Here is a 21043-nt window from a genome sequence, read left to right as displayed (position 1 = left end):
GTTAGCTAGTATAACTACCTTTTTACGTTCCTTCCACTGGCGTAACTCAGGCTCCAGTGATAGCCTGCCGTCCGAGGCAGTGGTAGAGTCTGCTCGGATAGTAGTTGAACACAACGCGACGTTTGACTCCTCAGCGCAACTTTTGTTTATGCTTATTTCTGACACAACCGTCTCAACTACAACCGCCAATACTGAAGTTACTTGTGACTGAAAGATGTCGTTGATAGTCATCATTGTGTACTAATGAATGGCTGGCCCCTTAGCTAATTCGTAAGTGTGAGTGCTCTTGGTTTTCGGTCCTCGCCATTAAAACCAAAGATGGTGGATTATGAAGAAGAATTCCTCCTCTTCTCTGCTGCCGTCTGGGTTCCGTCAACAGCGTAGCTACTTCCGGTCTATATTTAAATGAGGATTTCTTCAACATAAGCACTTGTCTTGTTCAAGCGTTTACAAATACTAAATATGGATAAAAGAAGCACAAATTATATTTAACTTATATCTGGAAATAAACATGTAATCCTCTGAATGTAATATTTGTTTTTAACAGTAATTGTAATTCTCCTAATATTCTAATTACCCCGACGGACGAAAAACTGCTGGACTGAATAGGATTCGATTAGATTAGATTCAACTTTATTGTCATTGCAGAGTACAAGTACCAGACAATGAAATGCAGTTTAGCATCTAACCAGAAGTGCAAATAGTGATATATTACAAAACATTATATTTTAGACAAAATAGGATATGTACAGTTATGAAATAATACATACAGTTATAATACTTACACTCTGGCCAGTACAGTAGGTAATAGGTATATACAGGAGATGGGTAACAGTAAGCTATGTACAATATGGTGTATACAGGTGTATACATTAGAGACTAATATCAAAAATAGGGCACATAATAGACTTAAGACAAAAAATAATAATCCAAGAATAAACTTGCTATTTACTACCAATCTACTCAGCAATATTTCTAAAATATGGATCTAGTGAGTTTCACACATAAGATGTGTCATATAAAATGTTGATGGCTTTTTACTGTGGCCCAACAGCTCAAAGTGCCCCATCTGGACTGCATAGACGTGTTATGAGTAGACTGGGAGTACATATCTAGTAAATAAAAGTTTAGCCTCGGAAATCCTTTGTGTGTGTATTTATATATATATATATAGTAGTACTTATTGTGATCCCATCACTATCCATTCATCTCTTACCTCGCGCTTTTATTTTGAAGTCGCGAAAACAAAACCGGCGTTCACGTTAAACACGTCGAGATCCCAAGCCTGCCCAAGCTTTTCGACTTCCTGAACCTGTTTTTTCATAATAAAAGTGTGCCACCTTTTAAGGATTCAATACTGATGTTGTGCTGCCATCTAAAGGGGATATATAACATTCGAGAAACATTTAAAAGATCACGAAAGATGAGGCCTTTGTTCTATTAAACTGAGATTTCCACTGAGATGTTAGGTTGTTTGAAAAAATTATTTCGTTTCGTTTTTTCTTTTATTTGTTCTTATTTTTCCTGCCCAATGACATAGTTATTGATATTCTGAGACATTTTGAAGGTTGGGCTTTGGCTGGTATTTTGATTTCAAGTAATTTTCAAGTTATTGTATGTATGTTGTGTAAGTTACTGTATGTATGTTATGAATGTTACTGTTACATAAAGTTGAGTGGAGTTCCTTTCACCTTGCTTGGTTGCCATTCCTGTTTGTTCGACCCATGTTAGTGCTAAATCACTATGAAGGTTATTAGACGTGAAGGAGGGGGACTCACAACACAAATGCTGCTTCTGGGAATAAAGAAAAGGACACAAGGAAGTTCCATTGGGTTTACCCCCGGCCCCCCGCACTGGACAACAGGAAACCAGGGTATCGCCCCTCAAGCATAAGCAAGCAACCGCTTTCATAGTACCTAATTTCTCAACATCTCACTCATCACCCATTACCCCCCCCCCCACACACATACACACACAGTTTTCCTTCAGATGCCATTGCAGGAGCCGCTTCTCGGAAACTCCCCATGAGGCATTTGGATGGATTGGTGGAAAACAATACAGAAAGTAGTACCAGTATAGTAACAGACCCAGCAGTAGATCCGAGATCCAGCCCCTGCTCATCGACGGAGAGAGCGAGGAGAGAGTCTCAACCCTCCGATTCCTGGGACATCACATGCGGGATGACCTGGCCTGGAAGGACAACACAAAAGGCACCATCAAGAGGGCACAACAGCGGCTATACACCCTGAGATGCCTCAGGAAAGAACACAACAAGCAGGAGATACTGGTGGCCTTCTACCACGGCGCAGTGGAGAGCATCCTCACCTACGGCATCTGCAACTGGTTCCACAGCTGCACAACAGCGGAGAGAAACGCGCTACAGAGAGTCGTGAGAACAGCACAGAAGATCACCGGCGCCCCCCTCCCCTCTCTGGAGGAGCTGTACAACACACGCTGTCTCAGGAGGGCCTCCAAGATCTCCAGGGACCCGACCCACCCTGGGCACGTACACTTTGTCAGGCTGCCCTCGAACAGGAGGTACAGGACCCCGGCCGCTAAGACAAACAGACTGAAGAACTGCTTCTACCACAGGGCCGTCAAGGCCCTGAACACAGAAAAGGCCTAAGTTCTGGGCCCAGGACAGTCCGGACGGATTGTATGGCAGCTAGTGCTGAGGCACACACATGTACATTTTCAAGCCTGCAAACAGTGACACTTTAAAATAACGTGAAAAAATACTTTTGTGCAATATGACAACCCTAGTTGACTATCTGTGCAGTATAGTACAGTGGATTGTGTACATAGCCTTTATTGATGTAAACCAGCTCCTTACCTTCTTGTGATTTTATGCTTTTATGCTTTTTCTAAAAAAAAAAAAAAAAAAATCCTTTCCTAACACCAGGGGAGCCACCCCTCCTAAATTTCGTTGTTTGGTACCTGTACTGTAGCAATGACAAATAAAGTCCATTCCATTCCAGTACACACAAAGACCATGCTGTACTGTAGCTCTGTGACGGACGGACGGATGGACGGGGTCAGAGGAGGTTGTTCCTTGTGGCGCTTCTCCATTGACCAGACCGGGACGGTACAGGATGGCACGCATTTGTATCTTACCCGTACCGTATTTTCAGAAACGCTTCTCCATTATACACAACAGACCCAGAGCGAGTCGGGACAGTCCCCACTTCTGTTCGCTAGCTACATTACGATACCTTCACTGCGGGGTTCGACAGAAACATCGTAACATAATTGCTAAACAAGTTGTAAAATGATTTGGGGGGGGCCAATATCTTTAGCTAGCTAAAGTAACTAGCTTACTATATTGGTGACTCCTCAGCCCCTGGTTAGACCAGGTTGGTGACTCCTCAGCCCTGGTTAGACCAGGTTGGTGACTCCTCAGCCCCTGGTTAGACCAGGTTGGTGACTCCTCAGCCCTGGTTAGACCAGGTTGGTGACTCCTCAGCCCCTGGTTAGACCAGGTTGGTGACTCCTCAGCCCCTGGTTAGACCAGGTTGGTGACTCCTCAGCCCCTGGTTAGACCAGGTTGGTGACTCCTCAGCCCCTGGTTAGACCAGGTTGGTGACTCCTCAGCCCCTGGTTAGACCAGGTTGGTGACTCCTCAGCCCCTGGTTAGACCAGGTTGGTGACTCCTCAGCCCCTGGTTAGACCAGGTTGGTGACTCCTCAGCCCCTGGTTAGACCAGGTTGGTGACTCCTCAGCCCCTGGTTAGGCCAGGTTGGTGACTCCTCAGCCCCTGGTTAGGCCAGGTTGGTGACTCCTCAGCCCATGGTTAGGCCAGGTTGCTCGTTCAAGATTAACTCTTCTCTCCCTTCAGTAATTAAATGGTAACTCTTTACAATAAGGAAACATTTACACATTCATTAATGCCACATTACTTAACGTATTCCCAAAGCCTTGTTCATGCTTAATAAAGGCACTAACAAATGGTTAATGAATTAGTTAATTTGAGGGAGCTATGTCTTTGCAACCTTGAATGAACATCCTAAAATAGACCATTTGTGACACGGTCTGTTGAAACGGTCCGCAATGCTGGCCAAAGTTGAAGTATTGAAGAGCCCACTCAATATAACAAACAACAGTTTTAGGATCACTAATACTTATCATTTGTGAATTGGATTCACTGTATCGTCTGCTGTAGGCTACTGGGTAAGTCACATATGGCTTGTAAACAAATGTACGTTTTAGGATGTGTTCAAAAGCAAGGACTCTGTGATCATCTAATTAGTATAGTTATGTGTTTTTAGCATGTTAATGTTCTGTCAGCATGTTGTGATGTGCTAACCATGCAGTTAGATGTTCATAGCGATGTTCCTTAGCTGCTAGCTACTTGCAGCTGTTTTGCGTGTGTTTTGATTCAGAGTTTGTTTCTCCGGTATTTGGTTTGAGATGTACGAACATTCAAATAAGCTTCTTCTCTTCTTGAACTATTTTCACAATCTGCACTTTCATAATCTGTAAAAAACTGAACAATTACCTTGCTCTACTAGTTCACCCCTTTATTAATGTGAACAACAAATGTATGAAGTTTATAAATGTCTTTATTAATAGTGTAACATATATAATCTTTTATGCTTTGTAAATGCATTACTGAATGTTAACTACTACACTGATACATGTTTAATAATGTATCCTTATTGTAAAGTGTTATCAGTTACACATTCCTTTAAACTCCAGTCCTATCTTCATCATCATCTTCATCAGCCAAGGAACTCACAACAATGCCCTCTCCTTAGGCCATTAAAAATGAGACACAATATTTGATATTCTGTTTTAATTTATTCTCATTGTGAATTAGCTGATTTATGTACAATTTCAAAGCACAAAGCTTCTTTCAAAGTACAGTTGTTGAACTTGTTAGTCAGCGGCCTCGGGGTGAACAGATTACATTTTAGAAATCAGTGTGACCAGAGAACACTTAAAGGAGAAGTCACCTAGAATCCTGTATATTGGACACCAGTTTGAAAATAGGACTCGTTTTAACAGGAAGAAGTGCAGTATCAATCAATCAATCAACCAACCAATCAATCAATCAATCAAACAATCTCCTCTGAGGATTAAACAATTTCAATTACACCAAGAACCACAAATAACAGACATTATTAATTGATTAATTCGCATAGGGAAAAGGACACAGCTGAAAATAAACTATTACTTTATCTTGATGATTGTCGTCAGATTTGCTTATTTCAGTTCGTTTTTTGGGGCGGGCAATTGACAAATAGAGAAAACTAACGAACTGCCTATACATTCATTTGAGTGGGATTTAGAGTTTGACATTGATTACAAGATAATCGAACTGCACTACAATAAATACGTTTATTGGTTGGTACATAAATAGGTAGTTTTGATTTCCTCCACTCTAATCATCTTTTGGGTCCCTCAACATTCATCATCCCATATACATCACTCTGTGTAAAGAAACCACACGTTTATCATTCTTTTAAATATAATGAAAATCAGCGTTGAGATGATCAAAATTGTGTAGTACCTTTAGTTTGAGCTTTCATCATGTGCAATTACAAAATAGACTCCAATTTGACTCATATCAACGTCCGATGAGTGACTGAATATGGTGTTTTGTTTTGATACCAGACAGTTGTCTTGATCGGTAGCACTGTTGATGCCACGTTCCTGTGTGATACGTCCAGTCACTCATCATTCAGTATGACGTCTCTCAGATAAGGTTGATGTATATTTCCAGTTCCACCAGTCTTGTCAACAAGATTCAGCAGTCCACCAGAACAAGTGAACTAGATTCAGAAGTCCACCAGAACAAGTGAACTAGATTCAGAAGTCCACCAGAACAAGTGAACTAGATTCAGAAGTCCACCAGAACAAGTGAACTAGATTCAGAAGTCCACCAGAACAAGTGAACTAGATTCAGAAGTCCACCAGAACAAGTGAACTAGATTCAGCAGTCCACCAGAACAAGTGAACTAGATTCATCAGTCCACCAGAACAAGTCGAGTGTTGTGCCAGCGTGTCTTTGTAAGCTATTTTCTGTCGATGAGAAAGAAGCCTCGCTCACAATGGAAACAGACAGTCATGCCAGTGTGTTTATCAAGGTGGCGGTGAAAGGTCACAGGGTCACAATCTTTGTTCTTCCACTTCCTCACGTTGTCGCGCTGTTGGCTTGTGGTGTTGCCGCCATGTGAGTGCGGGGCTTGACAAACAGCTCCATTGTGATTGGCCGATGATGCTGATCCCAGTCAGTCACCAGAGAGCCTCCGGGGGAAGGCCACGTGGCCACACCCCAACCCGCATTTGTGTTCTAGCCCAGCACTGACATGCCTGATTCAACACACGCCGGGCATTCTGAAGTCAAAATGTACGCCCTTGAGGGCTGTTTTGGAGAGGGTCACTTACTGTATACTTTCACTTTCAGAAATGTCACTTCTTCTTTTTAGTTCTTTTGTAAACTAATGTCAATGTGAATGAATTCTATGACTTACAAGGACTTTCATAGCAAAGAATATACACTTTTCAAGGATATTCCAGTACTGGATTTTGTACTGGAATCTAGTGTACCTTAGTTTTTTGTTTTTCAAGCACCCTTACAGAATCATGTATGCATCACCCAACATGGACCACACCAAGCTGGGCTACTTGGTCTGTCTTGCAGCATGTTGGGCATGGTGCAAGACAGACCAAGGGGGGGGGGTGGGGGTGAAAGAACAAACATGCATCCCGGGAGAGAGAAAAAAAAGGACCGGAGTTGATAAACCACTGTGTTAGAGCATTAGAGCATGTCGTCGTGCGCCTCCCTGACCGGAGCTCTCTTGCGGCGCGGCCGCAGGCTGGTGAGGCAGGAGGAGGCGGTGAGCGCAATGCGGCTGAGGCCCACGTTCAGGCAGTGCACCTCGGACGTGACGGGCACCTCGGAGAACAGGGCGCGGTCGCGGGACAGCTGCGCCAGGCACTCGCTGTTCTCGATGTCCTTCACGATGTTCAGGATCTCCTGGCGCTCCGTCTGCCGAGTCATCCCGCGGATATTCAAGATGGCCGACACGTGTTTCTTCCTGTGGGAAAAAAAGAAGGCGGGGGGGGGAGGAGACAGCTGTCATTTCAGTGTGTCGGGATGGACTGGAGAATCATGTGTGTGATGACTCGTGTTTTCTTCTGCGTTATCAGGTCGTGTGTTGAATGATTTTTACAGGTCGTCATGTGTGGGAATAATGGAACCAAGGGAGAACTATTGGATGGAAAACGACACTCGTTTCATGAACTGTGAGACAGATCCTGTGACTGTACAATGTACAGTGGGGAAAATAAGTATTCCTGCTGATTTTGTGAGTTTACCCCCTTACAAAGACATGAACAGTCTATAATTGTAATGGTAGGTTCATTTTTAACAGTGAGAGACATAATAATAAAAAAAAATCCCAGAAAATCCCATTATATGAATTTTGAAAAAAAGATTTGTGTTTTATTGAGAAAAATAAGTATTTCACCCCCTACCAACCAACAAGAATTCTGGCTCCCACAGACCGGTTATGTGACCATGATACTTATTTTTCCCCACTGTATGTTCTACAAGATTAATAAACGTATGGGCAATTCCCAAATGCTGCCTAGATAGGCACGAAGGTGTCAAACAGAAACGATAGGCTCTTCTTTACTCCTACAACCAATCATCCTACAACCAATCATCCTACAACCAGTCATCCTACAACCAATCATCCTACAACCAATCATCCTACAACCAGTCATCCTACAACCAATCATCCTACAACCAATCATCCTACAACCAATCATCCTACAACCAGTCATCCTACAACCAATCATCCTACAACCAATCATCCTACAACCAGTCATCCTACAACCAATCATCCTACAACCAGTCATCCTACAACCAGTCATCCTACAACCAATCATCCTACAACCAATCATCCTACAACCGGTCATCCTACAACCAATCATCCTACAACCAATCATCCTACAACCAGTCATCCTACAACCAGTCATCTACAACCAATCATCTACAACCAATCATCCTACAACCAATCATCCTACAACCAATCATCCTACAACCAGTCATCCTACAACCAATCATCCTACAACCAGTCATCCTACAACCAGTCATCCTACAACCAATCATCCTACAACCAATCATCCTACAACCAATCATCCCAGCCTAGCAGCTGGCGGGAGGCTTTGAACTCCCCTCAATCTAAAGGTATTGAAAAATCAAGCAACAATCCCAACTTCGATTAGATTAGATTAGATTAGATTAGGTTAGATTTATTGTCCCCAGGGGGAAATTCATTTTCACACCACTGTACAGTATACATATGTGACAGGGCATGGTTAAAAAGTCCGCAACTAGGGCAAAATCATTTTTCTGTTTTTTCCAGATTATGAAAGGGTAGATTGTAAGCTTTAAAATGATGTGTCATACATTGAAATCTGAAACAAGTTGAAGAAGTCATGGATATTTGAATGTTGATACCCCCTGAACCACCGTACTGAGATATCCAGCCTCAAAAGTCTTCAGAGACGTTTTTCACAGAGGTAATGTGTGGGAACAATAGCTGGTTAACTCCACCCTAATCACTCCCTCAAGACAACCACTCCCCCATTACACTACCTGTCATTATCTACCTGTCATCTGTCAGTGGGGTTGTTGCAGGGCTGACACGTTTAAATAGCTAAACAATAATAATAATAATTCAAGATTCATGATTTCTTATTGCCATGTGTGCCAAACGTTTATTACATCCCATTACAAGTACAAGAGAGTAAAATTCATGGCAATGGAAAAAATTAGGCAAGATACAATTGAGCAATACAATAATAGAATGGTAAAAAATTATGATGTGTCCGTGTGCATGCATTTATCATTATAGTCCATAAAGCATCTAGTGGGACTTCGGTGTAGTTCCTTCCCATCCCATCTGGGCATCAAAGCTGTAATAAAAAAAGAAGACAGTAGCCTACATTTAAAATGATTGCCCACTGTTACCAACACCACTGTGACGGCTATGAGTAGCCTGGTTGTCTGTCTATATGTTTGTGTCTGTAGTAGTGTCTGTTCTGGTTGTCTGTGTCTGTGTGTGTGTGTTTGTGTGTGTTTCTTTAAAACATAAATAGGAGATGAGTCCAGTCCAGGGAATCCACCCCCCTTGATAATTGGGAAATCATCTAGTCTAATCAACACCAGCCAATCATCTCCAAACCAGCCAATCATCAGAGGCCACACCATTCAAAAGACCCTGAAAGAAAACCAGCAGCAGCTGTGTGATCCAATCACACAGTTCCCACCATTTTGTTGTATACCATGCGAGTGGATACTTTGTTAGAGAGCATTTTGTTATAGTTTGGTGGATACTTTGTTAGAGATCCTTTTGGTTTAGTTTGTTAGTTGTGTTCTGTGTTTAGTGATTTTGTAAAGACCATATGTAGTGTTATTTTTTGTGCTTTAATAGTCACTTATACTTTAAGGATTTTCATAGTGACTTTTTTGTTTGTTGTTTTAAGAACCATCCTCGGGATGTGTTTATTGTTTGTTTTGTTTTGAGGCATTTGTTTGTAGTTTCTAATTCTGTTTTGATCCATACCATAAGACTTTTAAATTGTCTTGGCCTAATAAATATCTTTATATTACTCATAACACCTGTCATTTGTTACTTCTTCTTCACCCTAGAGAACTAGAACGTAACAACCACTTTTAACGAAATAGCCTACTACTATCTTCATAAAATAGAATTGCTTATATAATGACAATGACAAGTACTGGTGACTCTCATCAAGGTGTCATCTCTCAGAACCTCTCACCCCGTCATTCTGTAACACAAATTTCAGGTCAGAGGTGTGGACACTTCTATAGTGTAGGTTTTCCATAGACTCTGTGTACTGTAAGTAGGCTAGTGAAATCATTTAAATTCACAGTATTATTCTACAGCAAATCTACATATCAATGAATTAATAATTATTTTTGATTCCACACAACATTAGCGTTCATTACAAAAGCATTTACTTTTTCTATAATCTATTATTATTAAACAACACAAAATCCTAGTATACAACACATGTAACTCACTAAAACTTACCCAAGAACACAGCAGAAGGTCTGTCTGCAGACGACTGTCCCATGAAAGTGAAGTGGAGATCAATGTCTGACATTCCGTTGTCATCTGTCATCGTCAGATTCGGAGTTCGGAGTTCCCGTTCGGAGTTCCCATTATGTATAGTCCAATATGAAGGAGTTCATTAATTGCCCACGGTCGATATTTCTGCCTGCTTTTGAAATTCTGTTGATAGCATTAGCTTCAGCATCCATCTTGTAAACTTGTAAACAGATCCACATCGCAGATGGCTACTTATTATCCTGCTTATTATACCGGCTGTGGCGCAGGAGGTAGAGCCGCCGTCTAATGATCGCAAGGTTGGCAGATCGGCGGTTCGAGCCCCGGCTGGTCACATGTCGAAGTGTCCTTGGGCAAGACACTGAACCCCAAAATTGCTCCCAATGAGCAGGCCGGCGCCTTGCATGGCAGCTTGCCGCCATTGGTGTGTGAATGTGTGTGTGAATGGGTGAATGAGAGGCCATTGTAAAGCGCTTTGGAATAAGGCGCTATATAAGTCAGTCCATTTACTTACATACAGCTGGGGTGGGCGTGGCTACACACACTGCCACACGGCCCTGTCCACACCTATACGTTTTTTTGATAAACGTGGATTTTTATATTAGTTTTGGGGGGTTCGTCCAGATGCAAACGAGTTTTTGCCCCCTGAAAACGAAGATGTTTAAAAACGCCTGTCAGAGTGAAGATTTTTTAAAAACGCGGTATATTCGGCGTATATTTTTGACGTGTGGACGAGATAGACAGAGCTTTTTGTATTCGTCACGTCATCATGCGCGTAGATTTCTATGATCATGCGCACTGCAGCTGTTTGCTGTTCCCAACAACGTCATATCCTGGCACCAGTAACTACTTTGTTCACAACAGGCAACGGTGGTCGAGGCTACACAAGCGAGGAAAATGGATGTGAACAAAGTGCTTCTAGTTCTTTCACTGTTAACTTGACTTTTAACCTGTTTACAGATAAATGCACAGTTAATGATCGAGAACATTGAGAGACAGAGGCGTCTGATTGGCCAGCGGGGCTATGGGGATAAAATTATATCGCCGACTACTGGTGTGGAATGCTCAATGACAGCGTTTATATTGCGTTTAAACATGCTGGTGTGGACGGTAATATTTGTATATACGAAAAACGTTTTTCAAAAAAACGTATTGGTGTGGACGTAGCCTAATACGAATAATACCCCCCTCCCGACTAACTAAATGTAGGTATTTAGTGAATGTAAAACTGTTGGATATGATATCGAGTCGGTTCTTCATCGCGTTGTTTGTCGTCCTATGCCAAAAACCGGAAAACACATTTTTTCACAACAAGACTTATTTGGCTCGATTGCAAGCTTTCACAATGGCCGAGATGAGGACCTTTTAATGAAACCCTGTCACATATATACATACAAGTTACAACACCGTATAACACAACAGACAGTACTACATATGACAGATACACAAGTACACACACAAGTACACACACGCGGTCTATTATTTAAGGTGACAATGGCTGCGGGGATCAGCACCTTAGCGTTCTGTACCTACGCCCGGATGGCAGTGGGGCGATTTTTATTTGATTTTTTTATTTGCGTAACTGCTCTGGGATGTCAGATCTGATCACAGAGACGACCACTAGGACGGACATCTAAAGGAATGACTCTGTCAACTTCTTAAATCTTAAAATCTCAACTTAAATCTTTCTGAAACAAGAACCCCAAATTATTTCTTTCGCCTCTGACCGATCCCATTTCAACCTCCATCAAGACTACAAACTAAAGCGGGGTACACACATAAGGAATTTCAAAATCTTAACAGAAATCTTATCTGAGACAGACCCCACACATGAAGAAACAAAATCTTGGATTGAACAGCCTTGATCGTGTTGTGTGTGGTGTGCGCCAATTTCCCCATTTCAGCACCCCATTGACATAAAGATTTTCGTTACGACAGACTCCAAACTCTCTAGTCTCGTTCCCCAAGCCAGAAATCTCACGTGAACCCATCCTTTTAATATTGCCTTTATGGATATGATTTTGTTTGTGGTTTATTTTCTCGTATTGACATGCATTAAGTGTTCCTTGATGTTTATTTGAAACATAAATATTGACGGGAGTGGAACTATGTACAAGCCTTCTGGGCAGGGGCGCCGCTAGAGATTCTGGGCCCCATGACAGAATATCATTTTGGGCCCCCCCACCTAAACCACCCATCAACCTAAACCCAGTTGAAGTTGATGAACTATTGATGCACTGCAAGAAATCCAATGATGGACATCTTTTGTAAATGTAATTTAAAATTACAGTTAATACAGGAATCAACAATTCAGCAAAGAAATCTCAACGTTCTTTAACTTATTAAATTAAGACATGAACAACACAAGGACAAAAGTATAATTAAATGAAGATTGGAACCCAATTATAAAAGTATAAATCACACAAGTAAAAAATATAATTTTAATGGGGTGGTATTGTGTCTAAATAAATGTAGATCTTGTAAAGATCAGTTGGCCATAATACTGTCAGGATTAGATCAATGAAGAATTACAGCAGAGAGATATTTACTGACTCAGCATTGCTTGTTTCACACAAAGACAAAAGTGTCTTATACAAGAGGGACAACACAGACATGGTGCCAGCGAAATTGAATGTGAAATGGGAAGATTTTTATTTTTACACTGCGGCAGTACTGTGGAATAGTATACCTGGAGAGCTAAAAACTATATCTAGCCTAATGCACAACGATTCAAGATAGGAGTAAAGAGATCAAATCAAATCAAAGCTAAACGCTGGGCCTTCTTAGTAGCAAAATCTTTAATAAGATCCTTGAAATCTAGTGATGAAGCCAACTTGCTGTGCTGCTGTCATTGTCCTTTGTTACTTCTTGCTCTTCTTCTTCTGCCTCTTTACCTCTTAATTTTAAAAAATTTAATTAATTTTGCCATTTAGCAGACGCTTTTAATCCAAACAATTACGAATTACAGGGACATTCCCCCTGGAGTAACTGAAGGCTAAGTGCCTTACTCAAGGGCACACTAGTAGTGGTGAGGTTTCAGGCGGGATTTGAACTCGCAACCTTCCGATCACAAGTCCAACTCACTATCCACTACTAGACCACCACTACCACCCCACCTCTGCTCTCCTCTCTGGCTGCCTTGCTTGAAGAGGGCCCTGGCATGGAGTATCCATAGGTACATAATTCATAAGATGTCCTATAATAGTATTAACATAATAACACATACATTACACCAGATTAGCTAACTTAAATGTTATCTAGCTAGCTAACAATATTATTAAGATGCCAGTGGTCAATGTTATTGCAATTACTGGAAGAACTATTAACTAAATATGAATATTAGCTAAAGTTGTATTCAATGCTTGCATGGTAATGCAGCATACATTAAAATATTCAAAATATGTTTGTTAACCCCAAACTCCTACTGCCCACCCCCTTCTCCTTCAACTGGGAGGCTGCATCTGTGCATGACGTCATTAGCATGTAACATTATACTAGTTAGCTAGCTATAGCAAGATTGCATAGCTGCTGGATACAAATTCACTGAGCTCTAATAACCTATATTTGGACCAAAATTGCCCTCATCTCATACATTTAACTGAAATTATACTGACAGTGCACTGTAAGTTAACTATACTTGAAGTTAATGTTAATTAGCTATAGCGAGCTAACTAGATCATCCACGCAGTGATTAGATCACTAAACCACTGTTTTTAGTGATTTTTTTTACTTTTCTCTTTTGAGACCCTGACTTTGGCTTTGCCTTTCACGACATCGTCCACGCACACGCACATTTGATGCATTTCCAATCTGGCTGTCCTCCATCTGTCCCACACACATACTACAGCAGGACATGTTGGTCATGGAAACCTTGTTACGGCTGGGCCTTCACACACGCCCTCCCCCGCCCCCACAACTCGAGCACAGCGTGCTCTCCGCCGCAGCTGAGGCTTGTCCCCCTAATTAGAGCTTCAGCCAAACCTGCACACCTGTCTCCACTCCCAATCAACCCTCTGTCTACATCTACCCTGGATTTCTACTCACTCATCGTCAGTTCTTCCCTAAGAATGACCTGGCAAGTATCCTCTGTGACTAGTCGTGAACTTTGCTCTCGTGCCTAACTTTGTGATTCATTTATATCTTATGTACTGGCCTACCGTGGAGACTTACCCTGTTTTTCTGTTCCTCCACAGCCCACGCCAACCACTACCGCCAGCCCGCCAGGTTGAAACCCCCGGACTCATCCTTTCAGTTTTTCCACTGTAAATAAATACCCTACGGGGCTTCACAGTATTCTGCCTCCGTTGTCGTGTCCTTGAGCCCCCTCACCACCGTGGCATAACAAACCTTGTCAGAATATTTGCGGTAACGTTCCTCTCGTCTAGCAGCTCACGCGCGGTGGACTGAACCATGCAGTGAATAAATAGAGGGGTAAATAATAATAAGGCTTAATTGTGTTAAACATAGAGAAACAAAACTCCAGTTTGTTTCTTTTGTGACTTTTTTTAATACATAGAATTATAATTTGAATTCGGCTACATTAACGTCCTTATGATAAAAATAATAATAATATTATTTATAAATATAATATATATTTTTTTAAAGATTCTCATGGGCCCCTGTCAGTGCTGGGCCCTTAGAATCGTCCTAACTTACCACCCCCTAGCGGCGCCCCTGCTTCTGGGCTTCGTTCCCTCCTTGCACAATCTCTTGTGTGCTAAATAAATAAACTAAACTAAATTACAAAATAATTAAATTAAGATTATATAATGATTAAAGCACTTTGAGCCGCAACGTTTGCAGGAAAAGCGCTATACAAATAAAGTTAATATTATTATTATCTAACGTAGTACCCTGACTGACCTGTACGAGACAACCATGTGCGACAGGGCAAATAAAGTGCCGAATAATGAAAAGAAGAAGTCAGCTCGCTTCTTGATTGGCGAGCAGGGTTGCCAGATGGGGATGACATTTTCCACCCTAACCACAGTCTAAAACCGCTAATTTCACCAAACAATCTGGCAACCCTATGGTTTCTGGTCGGAAGTATTGAACGCATTTCACATTTACGATTGCCGGCCACGCCCATTTTCCGAGCAGGTTGCCGGGAGAGTTGATTGCACAATTGAAGAGAAGTGACTCTTAACACACCTCACACCACAGGATTTTGTTATTGGAAAATGTTAAGATCCATCTGATAACCGGGCGTTTTCTGTTGTTTTCAGACATCCGAAAATCGTCTTCACTAGAACCTGCATTTGGAACAGGACACGTGCAACAACAGCGCACCTTCATTGAAAGCAATTGATAGAGTGCCCTCCATAAGTATTGGAAAGAGGAAGCATTTGGTCTTATTTCAGGTCTATATACTCTGAACAGTTTGGATTTGAAATCAAACAATTATCGTTTCAAAATGAGAGATTCTCAGCTTTAATTCAATGTTTTTTTTTTCTTTCAGATTGGTTTCACCATTTAGAAAATACATACTATTTTTAAACCTTCCTCTTGCAATCACTCTGGTACATGATAATATTCATGTTATCTGTCCACAAGACCAGACCTTTTTAAGGTATTCTTAAGCCTGGTACACACATAAAGATTTTCTAAATCTTAACTGACCTGTACGAGGCAGCCAGTAACGTGCAGTGAGGTCATTGGCTGGGTAGGCAGTGAGATATAAAAAAAACAACAACGTGTGAGTAACGCAGCAGCCAGACTTCAAATGGCATAGCGCATACTAAAGGCAATCAATAGCCCTTATATCTTTTGCCGCAAAACTCACTTCTTCAAGAAGTAGGCCTACTACCAGGATCCTCCCTCTTAAGCACCTATTGTATTGTTAGTTTGCTATTCTTCTCTATGCTATTGCTATATTGCTATACTGTATTTTTAGTTTGCTATTCTTCATTTTGCCTTAAAAAAGCAGTACACTCCTATGTTAAATGCAATTAGTGTAAGTCGCTTTGAATAAAAACAGCTCAATGACAATATAAATTCACCTGCATCAACAACACAGGATTTACAGCATTTGAACCGGCACGCAATAGCATACATTATCTTAAGCATAATGTAACATGCGTAGGCAAATGTGCGGCTAATTTCTCATCCTTTTCTGCCATCAAATGTAAAAGTTCGACATAATTCCCACGATTGATGGAGCTACTGCTGGGGAAATGTAGAACCGCGGCGCGAACTGCAGAGGATGCCGCTACGGCAAGCCAAACGCAAACTGTCAATCATGCTGTCAGAGGCAGCCTGCACGGTGCCTCAACGTCCATCAATGAAGACAATGTGAGAACAGACTACGCATGCGCAAACCTACGAAACTGTTGGTCTATCACTTCGCATAGCACAGAGGCACTGCCTCAGCCTCTCGCCAGCAATCAGCTAGCTTTGGGAGCAAACTGTCCTGGTGCCAGGGCATGCATTATATTTTTTTAAACAACACATTTTACATCATTTATTTTTATTTTAACAACATTTTAACACATTAAAGTTAAGAATAATGAGTAAAATAAAAAATATATATATATATTTTTGAGATAAAAAAAATATTAAAAAATATTTTAAAAAGACTGATATTCTTTTTCTTTCTTAAATGCCTGGGTGAGGCACTGCCTACCCTGCCTCACCTGACTGCACGCCACTGGAGGCAGCCGTGTGCGACAGGGCAAATAAAGTTCTGAAGAACGAAAAGAAGAAGACGCGTCAGTCAACTTGCTTCTTGATTGGCTACATTCCATTCCACGTCACAATCGGACTCGCGAGTTGTCAGTTTCGTCCACACACGAGGACTTTTGATCGTAAATATTGAACATGTTAAATATTTACGATCGTCGGCCCCGACCATTTTCCGAGCAGATTGTTGGGTGAAATGGACTCTAACACACCTCACACCACAGGATAATCTTGTAGGATAATCTTTAGAAACATCCGATAATCGGGCGTTTGCTGTCCTTGGTCGGAAGGGGGAAAATCGGGCCAAAATCGGCCAGATTATCTTTATGTGTGTACCCGGCTTTAGCTGTAACCTGACCATCCTTTTAGAGGATAACTAGTGGTTTGCACCCCGCAGTGAAGACTCTGTAGGTCGACACCTTCACGCCTACCTCATGGAGAGTGTTCCTGATCTGTGGGATTATAATTAGATGTATTTTCTTAATTATGATGAGCATTCTCTGGTTATTCACTGTAGAGGTCTTCCTTGACCTACCAGCCCGTTTGCAATTGCTGAGCTCAACAGTGTTTTTCTTTCCCTTTTTAATGATATTACAAACTGTTTAATGACATTACAAACTGTTAATGATATTACAAACTGTTTACTGATATTACAAACTGTTTAATGATATTACAAACTGTTGATTTTCAGTCTAAGGTTTTGTCAATGTTTCTGAAGGTTTGTCATCATGATATCTCAGCCTCATAACGGCTCCTTGACTGTCATTGACGTCTCATTGGTCCACCAACAGCAGACTCCAAAGGCAAGCGTAAAGCCTAGAATTAATATTGACAGCTCTCTTATGCCTGCACAAATGATGTGATGGAACACACTTGCCTACCAGAAACATCGGTCAAGCCAATTTTGAAAAATTATAACTGGTCCCCTGAAATAGGGGGACTCTGTATAAAAAGGGTTGTACATGTTTAAATGGTGAAACCAACCTGAACTGAGAATCTCTACTCTCTTTAACCTCATAATAAGTGTTTGATTTCAAACCCAGATGTTGCAGTATAGAAGCTAAAAGCAGACTCAATGCTTCCTCTTTCCCAATACTTATGGAGGGCACTGTATATATTACTCACTCACACACACACACGCACGCACGCACGCACGAGCGCGCACACACACACACACACACACACACACACAGACACAGACACAGACACAGACACAGACACAGACACACACACTCACAGACACACACACACACACACACACAGACACACACACACACACACACACACACACACACACACACACAGAGACGCGCACAAAATGAGTAAAACAACTGTCCTTGTTCGAGGGGGGCTTGGCCGAAATGACTGTAGATTCGACACCTTGGCACCAGGAAATCTCCCTGCGGGCAGGCAGGAACTTCTCTGAAGCAGCTTCCTCTCTGTGGTAACACAGGCTGCCAGGCCACACCACCACCAGATACTAACAAACAGCCCTGGACTCAGGAGGTACTCTGTGGGCGCTGCCTGAGTCAGCGGTCACCGGTCAATTCGGAGAGAACGTATCCTATCTAGTATACGAAACATTCGAAGCACTTTGATACTAAATACACACTTGATACGATATGATACATGATCAAACATGGTGGACAGTAGCTCAAGTTTTCAACAGGAACTGGAGAACCCCCTGAGGTCAAGGTTCAACACCACTACTCTCTGTAGCCAAGTAAGAAGCGAAACAATACATGTAGGTCAGACTCACGAGTGTAAAACGTCCGCTTAGGAGCCTCGGATCGGTCTTAATTTAGAACGTGTCTATCTGTCGAGGCGACGCCTGCGTGTTCCTGTGGGATTCTTGGGTAGGTGACTGACCTCTCCAGCTGCCACGGCTACCGTGTCACGCCTGGACAGGATGTCCACTGTTTATGCTTCGTCTTCGGCCTCAGACCCCCCTTTTCATGTGAGCCTGCCTGCCTGCCAGCCAGCGACGGCCCCCAAACAGCTTCCCATAAAAAATGGAAGGAAACGACTCAGCTTTTGTTTGCTTTTTAACAAGCCCCTGATTCGCCGTCCACAATCAAGAGCCGATGTATTATCTGTGTGTTGTTGTTTTTTGGGTCGTCGTTTTTTTGGCCGACTTGAGCCCAGACGCTTTTGGATCGCTGGTTGGTTAGGTGTCTTTCGGTCGGGACGGAAAAAACCCTCCCAGAACGCGACGACGACAACGGTCGTTTCCGGATGTAATAATAACTAATAATAATTTGTTGTATTTACAGTATATAGCGCTTTTCCGGGGCTAAAAGAAGCTGACAATATGGGAAAAACAGAAGACAAAGAAACAACAAGCGACAGATAACATGAGCACATAGAACACAGAGTTAACGAACAGGGAACAATTAACACAAAAATGTCCGGGGGGGGGAGGGGGGTGGCAGGGTTAGGGGAGATGGTTAGGGGTAGGGGATGTTGTATGCCTGGGAGAACAGGTAGGTTTTGAGGTGGGATTTAAAAGTGGAGAGGGAGGGTGAGTCTCTGAGTGGTTGAGGGAGAGAGTTCCAGAGACGGGGTGAGTTTCGCGGTGTAGTCCTTACCGTATGTCGGGGAACTCCCGCACCAGCACCCCCACCTCCATCTGGATAGAGGGAATGTCTTCCAACAGGATGATCTCCGAGAGGTGTGGGATAGCACTGTCCAGCCATGTGGAGGCGGAGTCCTAGAGGAGGGGAGGGGAGGGGACGTCGATTAGAACAAACCTCTTCTGGACCGTCACAGCCTAAACACGGGTCATCATGTCCCTTACGTTTTCTAGTTCACAGTGATGGGTCATTATGACCCTTTGTTTGCTAGTTCACAGTGATGGGTCATCATGTCCCCTACGTTTGCTAGTTCACAGTGATGGGTCATCATGAATCTAATCTAATCTAATCCATGCTCACACATGCCCTCGGCCCCCGTTACGAAATGACGGGAGCATCTAAGTAACCCAACTGCCCCCCCCCCCCGTACCAGCGGTTCATCCTGGTCCTCAACTGAACCTCCGCCCCCCCAAAGGGCCGGTCGTCAGGGCCTTCAAAGGCCCCGGGCAGGACGCCATGAAGGCTTGTCTGTAAACAAGCCTTTCCTGTTGTCCAGGAGAGGTGACAAACTGTTGTTTTATCTGGAGCACGGGGCGGAAGCCACAGGAGGAGGGGGGGGGATGGGGAGAGGGGGAGGTGGGTGAGGCCTGTCCTCCCTCCCATCCATCTCCATCTAGACTACAGGACCCAGCTACGACTCTGAACTCCTCCATAGTTAGTTCAGCGCAGGTCGCCTACCAGTCACACACACACTAACACGCACGCACACACCACACACTAACATGCACGCACACACAAACACACACACACACACGGTTGCGCCATGTAACACAATTGTTTTGTCTGATTGTAGCTCTCAAACATAGCGTATACATTCCTCTTTTGTAAACGGACACTCCCCTCAGTCGAAGCGTTGCCATTTCTTCAGTCTCAAGCCGTCTAAACACAGTTTAGTGTGGCATAATCACTCACTCTGTGAACGAGGTTTCTCCGTTCACCAGATCACCGAAGGGTCACGTGACCCCACCTCACACGGAGCAGACTCGTAGACGGGTCGTTCTCGAAGGTCACTCACCAGGTCTTTGAAGAGCATTTTGATCTGCTTTCCCTCGTCACGCAGCCGGCCCGCCATCCTCTTCCTCATCTTTAGCGACGTACAGATGATCCTGCCCCTCATGACGGAACGCAGGTACTCCATCAGAACGCGCCGATGCACCTCTCCCACCAGGAGCTGGAGGAAACGGAATGGTAAATGGACTGACTTATATAGACTGACTTATATAGACTGACTTATATAGCGCCTTTATCCAAAGTGCTTTACAACGGCCTCTCATTCACCCATTTACACAGACATTCCCACACCAATGGCGGCAAGCTACCATGCAAGGCGCCGGCCAGCTCACTGGGAGCAATTTGGGGTTCAGTGTCTTGCCCAAGGACACTTCGACATGTGGCCGGCCGGGGTTCGAGCCGCCGATCTGCCGACCTTGCGATCATTAGACGGCAGCTCTACCTCCTGCACCACAGCCGCCCTGCGGGAGGAGTAATAAGGATGAGTGAATCAAATATAATGAACATTTGTGACACGTTCTAATGCTTTGGTCCGCGTAATCGGAATCTGATGTTTTTCCTTCGAAAAATGTGAACACATTTCCGCGTTGTCGAAAATCAATGACACATCGCTAG

The 21043-nt window shown here is 42.9% G+C and overlaps 1 protein-coding gene across 1 annotated transcript in view; it reads right to left on the bottom strand.

The window, feature by feature from the left end:
• Window positions 1-6596: 6596 nt before the first annotated feature.
• The window catches only part of exoc3l2b (exocyst complex component 3-like 2b), a 55424-nt gene continuing 40977 nt past the window's right edge, over window positions 6597-21043 (bottom strand). The window contains exons 11-13 of the mRNA XM_080532799.1: window positions 20433-20588; window positions 19373-19494; window positions 6597-7040 (exon numbers count right to left, since the gene is read on the bottom strand). Of these exons, the coding sequence (XP_080388925.1) occupies window positions 6761-7040; window positions 19373-19494; window positions 20433-20588 (558 nt within the window). The 3' untranslated portion in view covers window positions 6597-6760. The remainder of the gene's footprint in view (window positions 7041-19372; window positions 19495-20432; window positions 20589-21043) is intronic.

Source organism: Nansenia antarctica (assembly GCF_963989245.1).
Source record: "Nansenia antarctica genome assembly, chromosome: 5".
Classification (NCBI taxonomy): domain Eukaryota; kingdom Metazoa; phylum Chordata; class Actinopteri; order Argentiniformes; family Microstomatidae; genus Nansenia; species Nansenia antarctica.
This window is presented reverse-complemented; position numbering and strand designations above follow the sequence as displayed.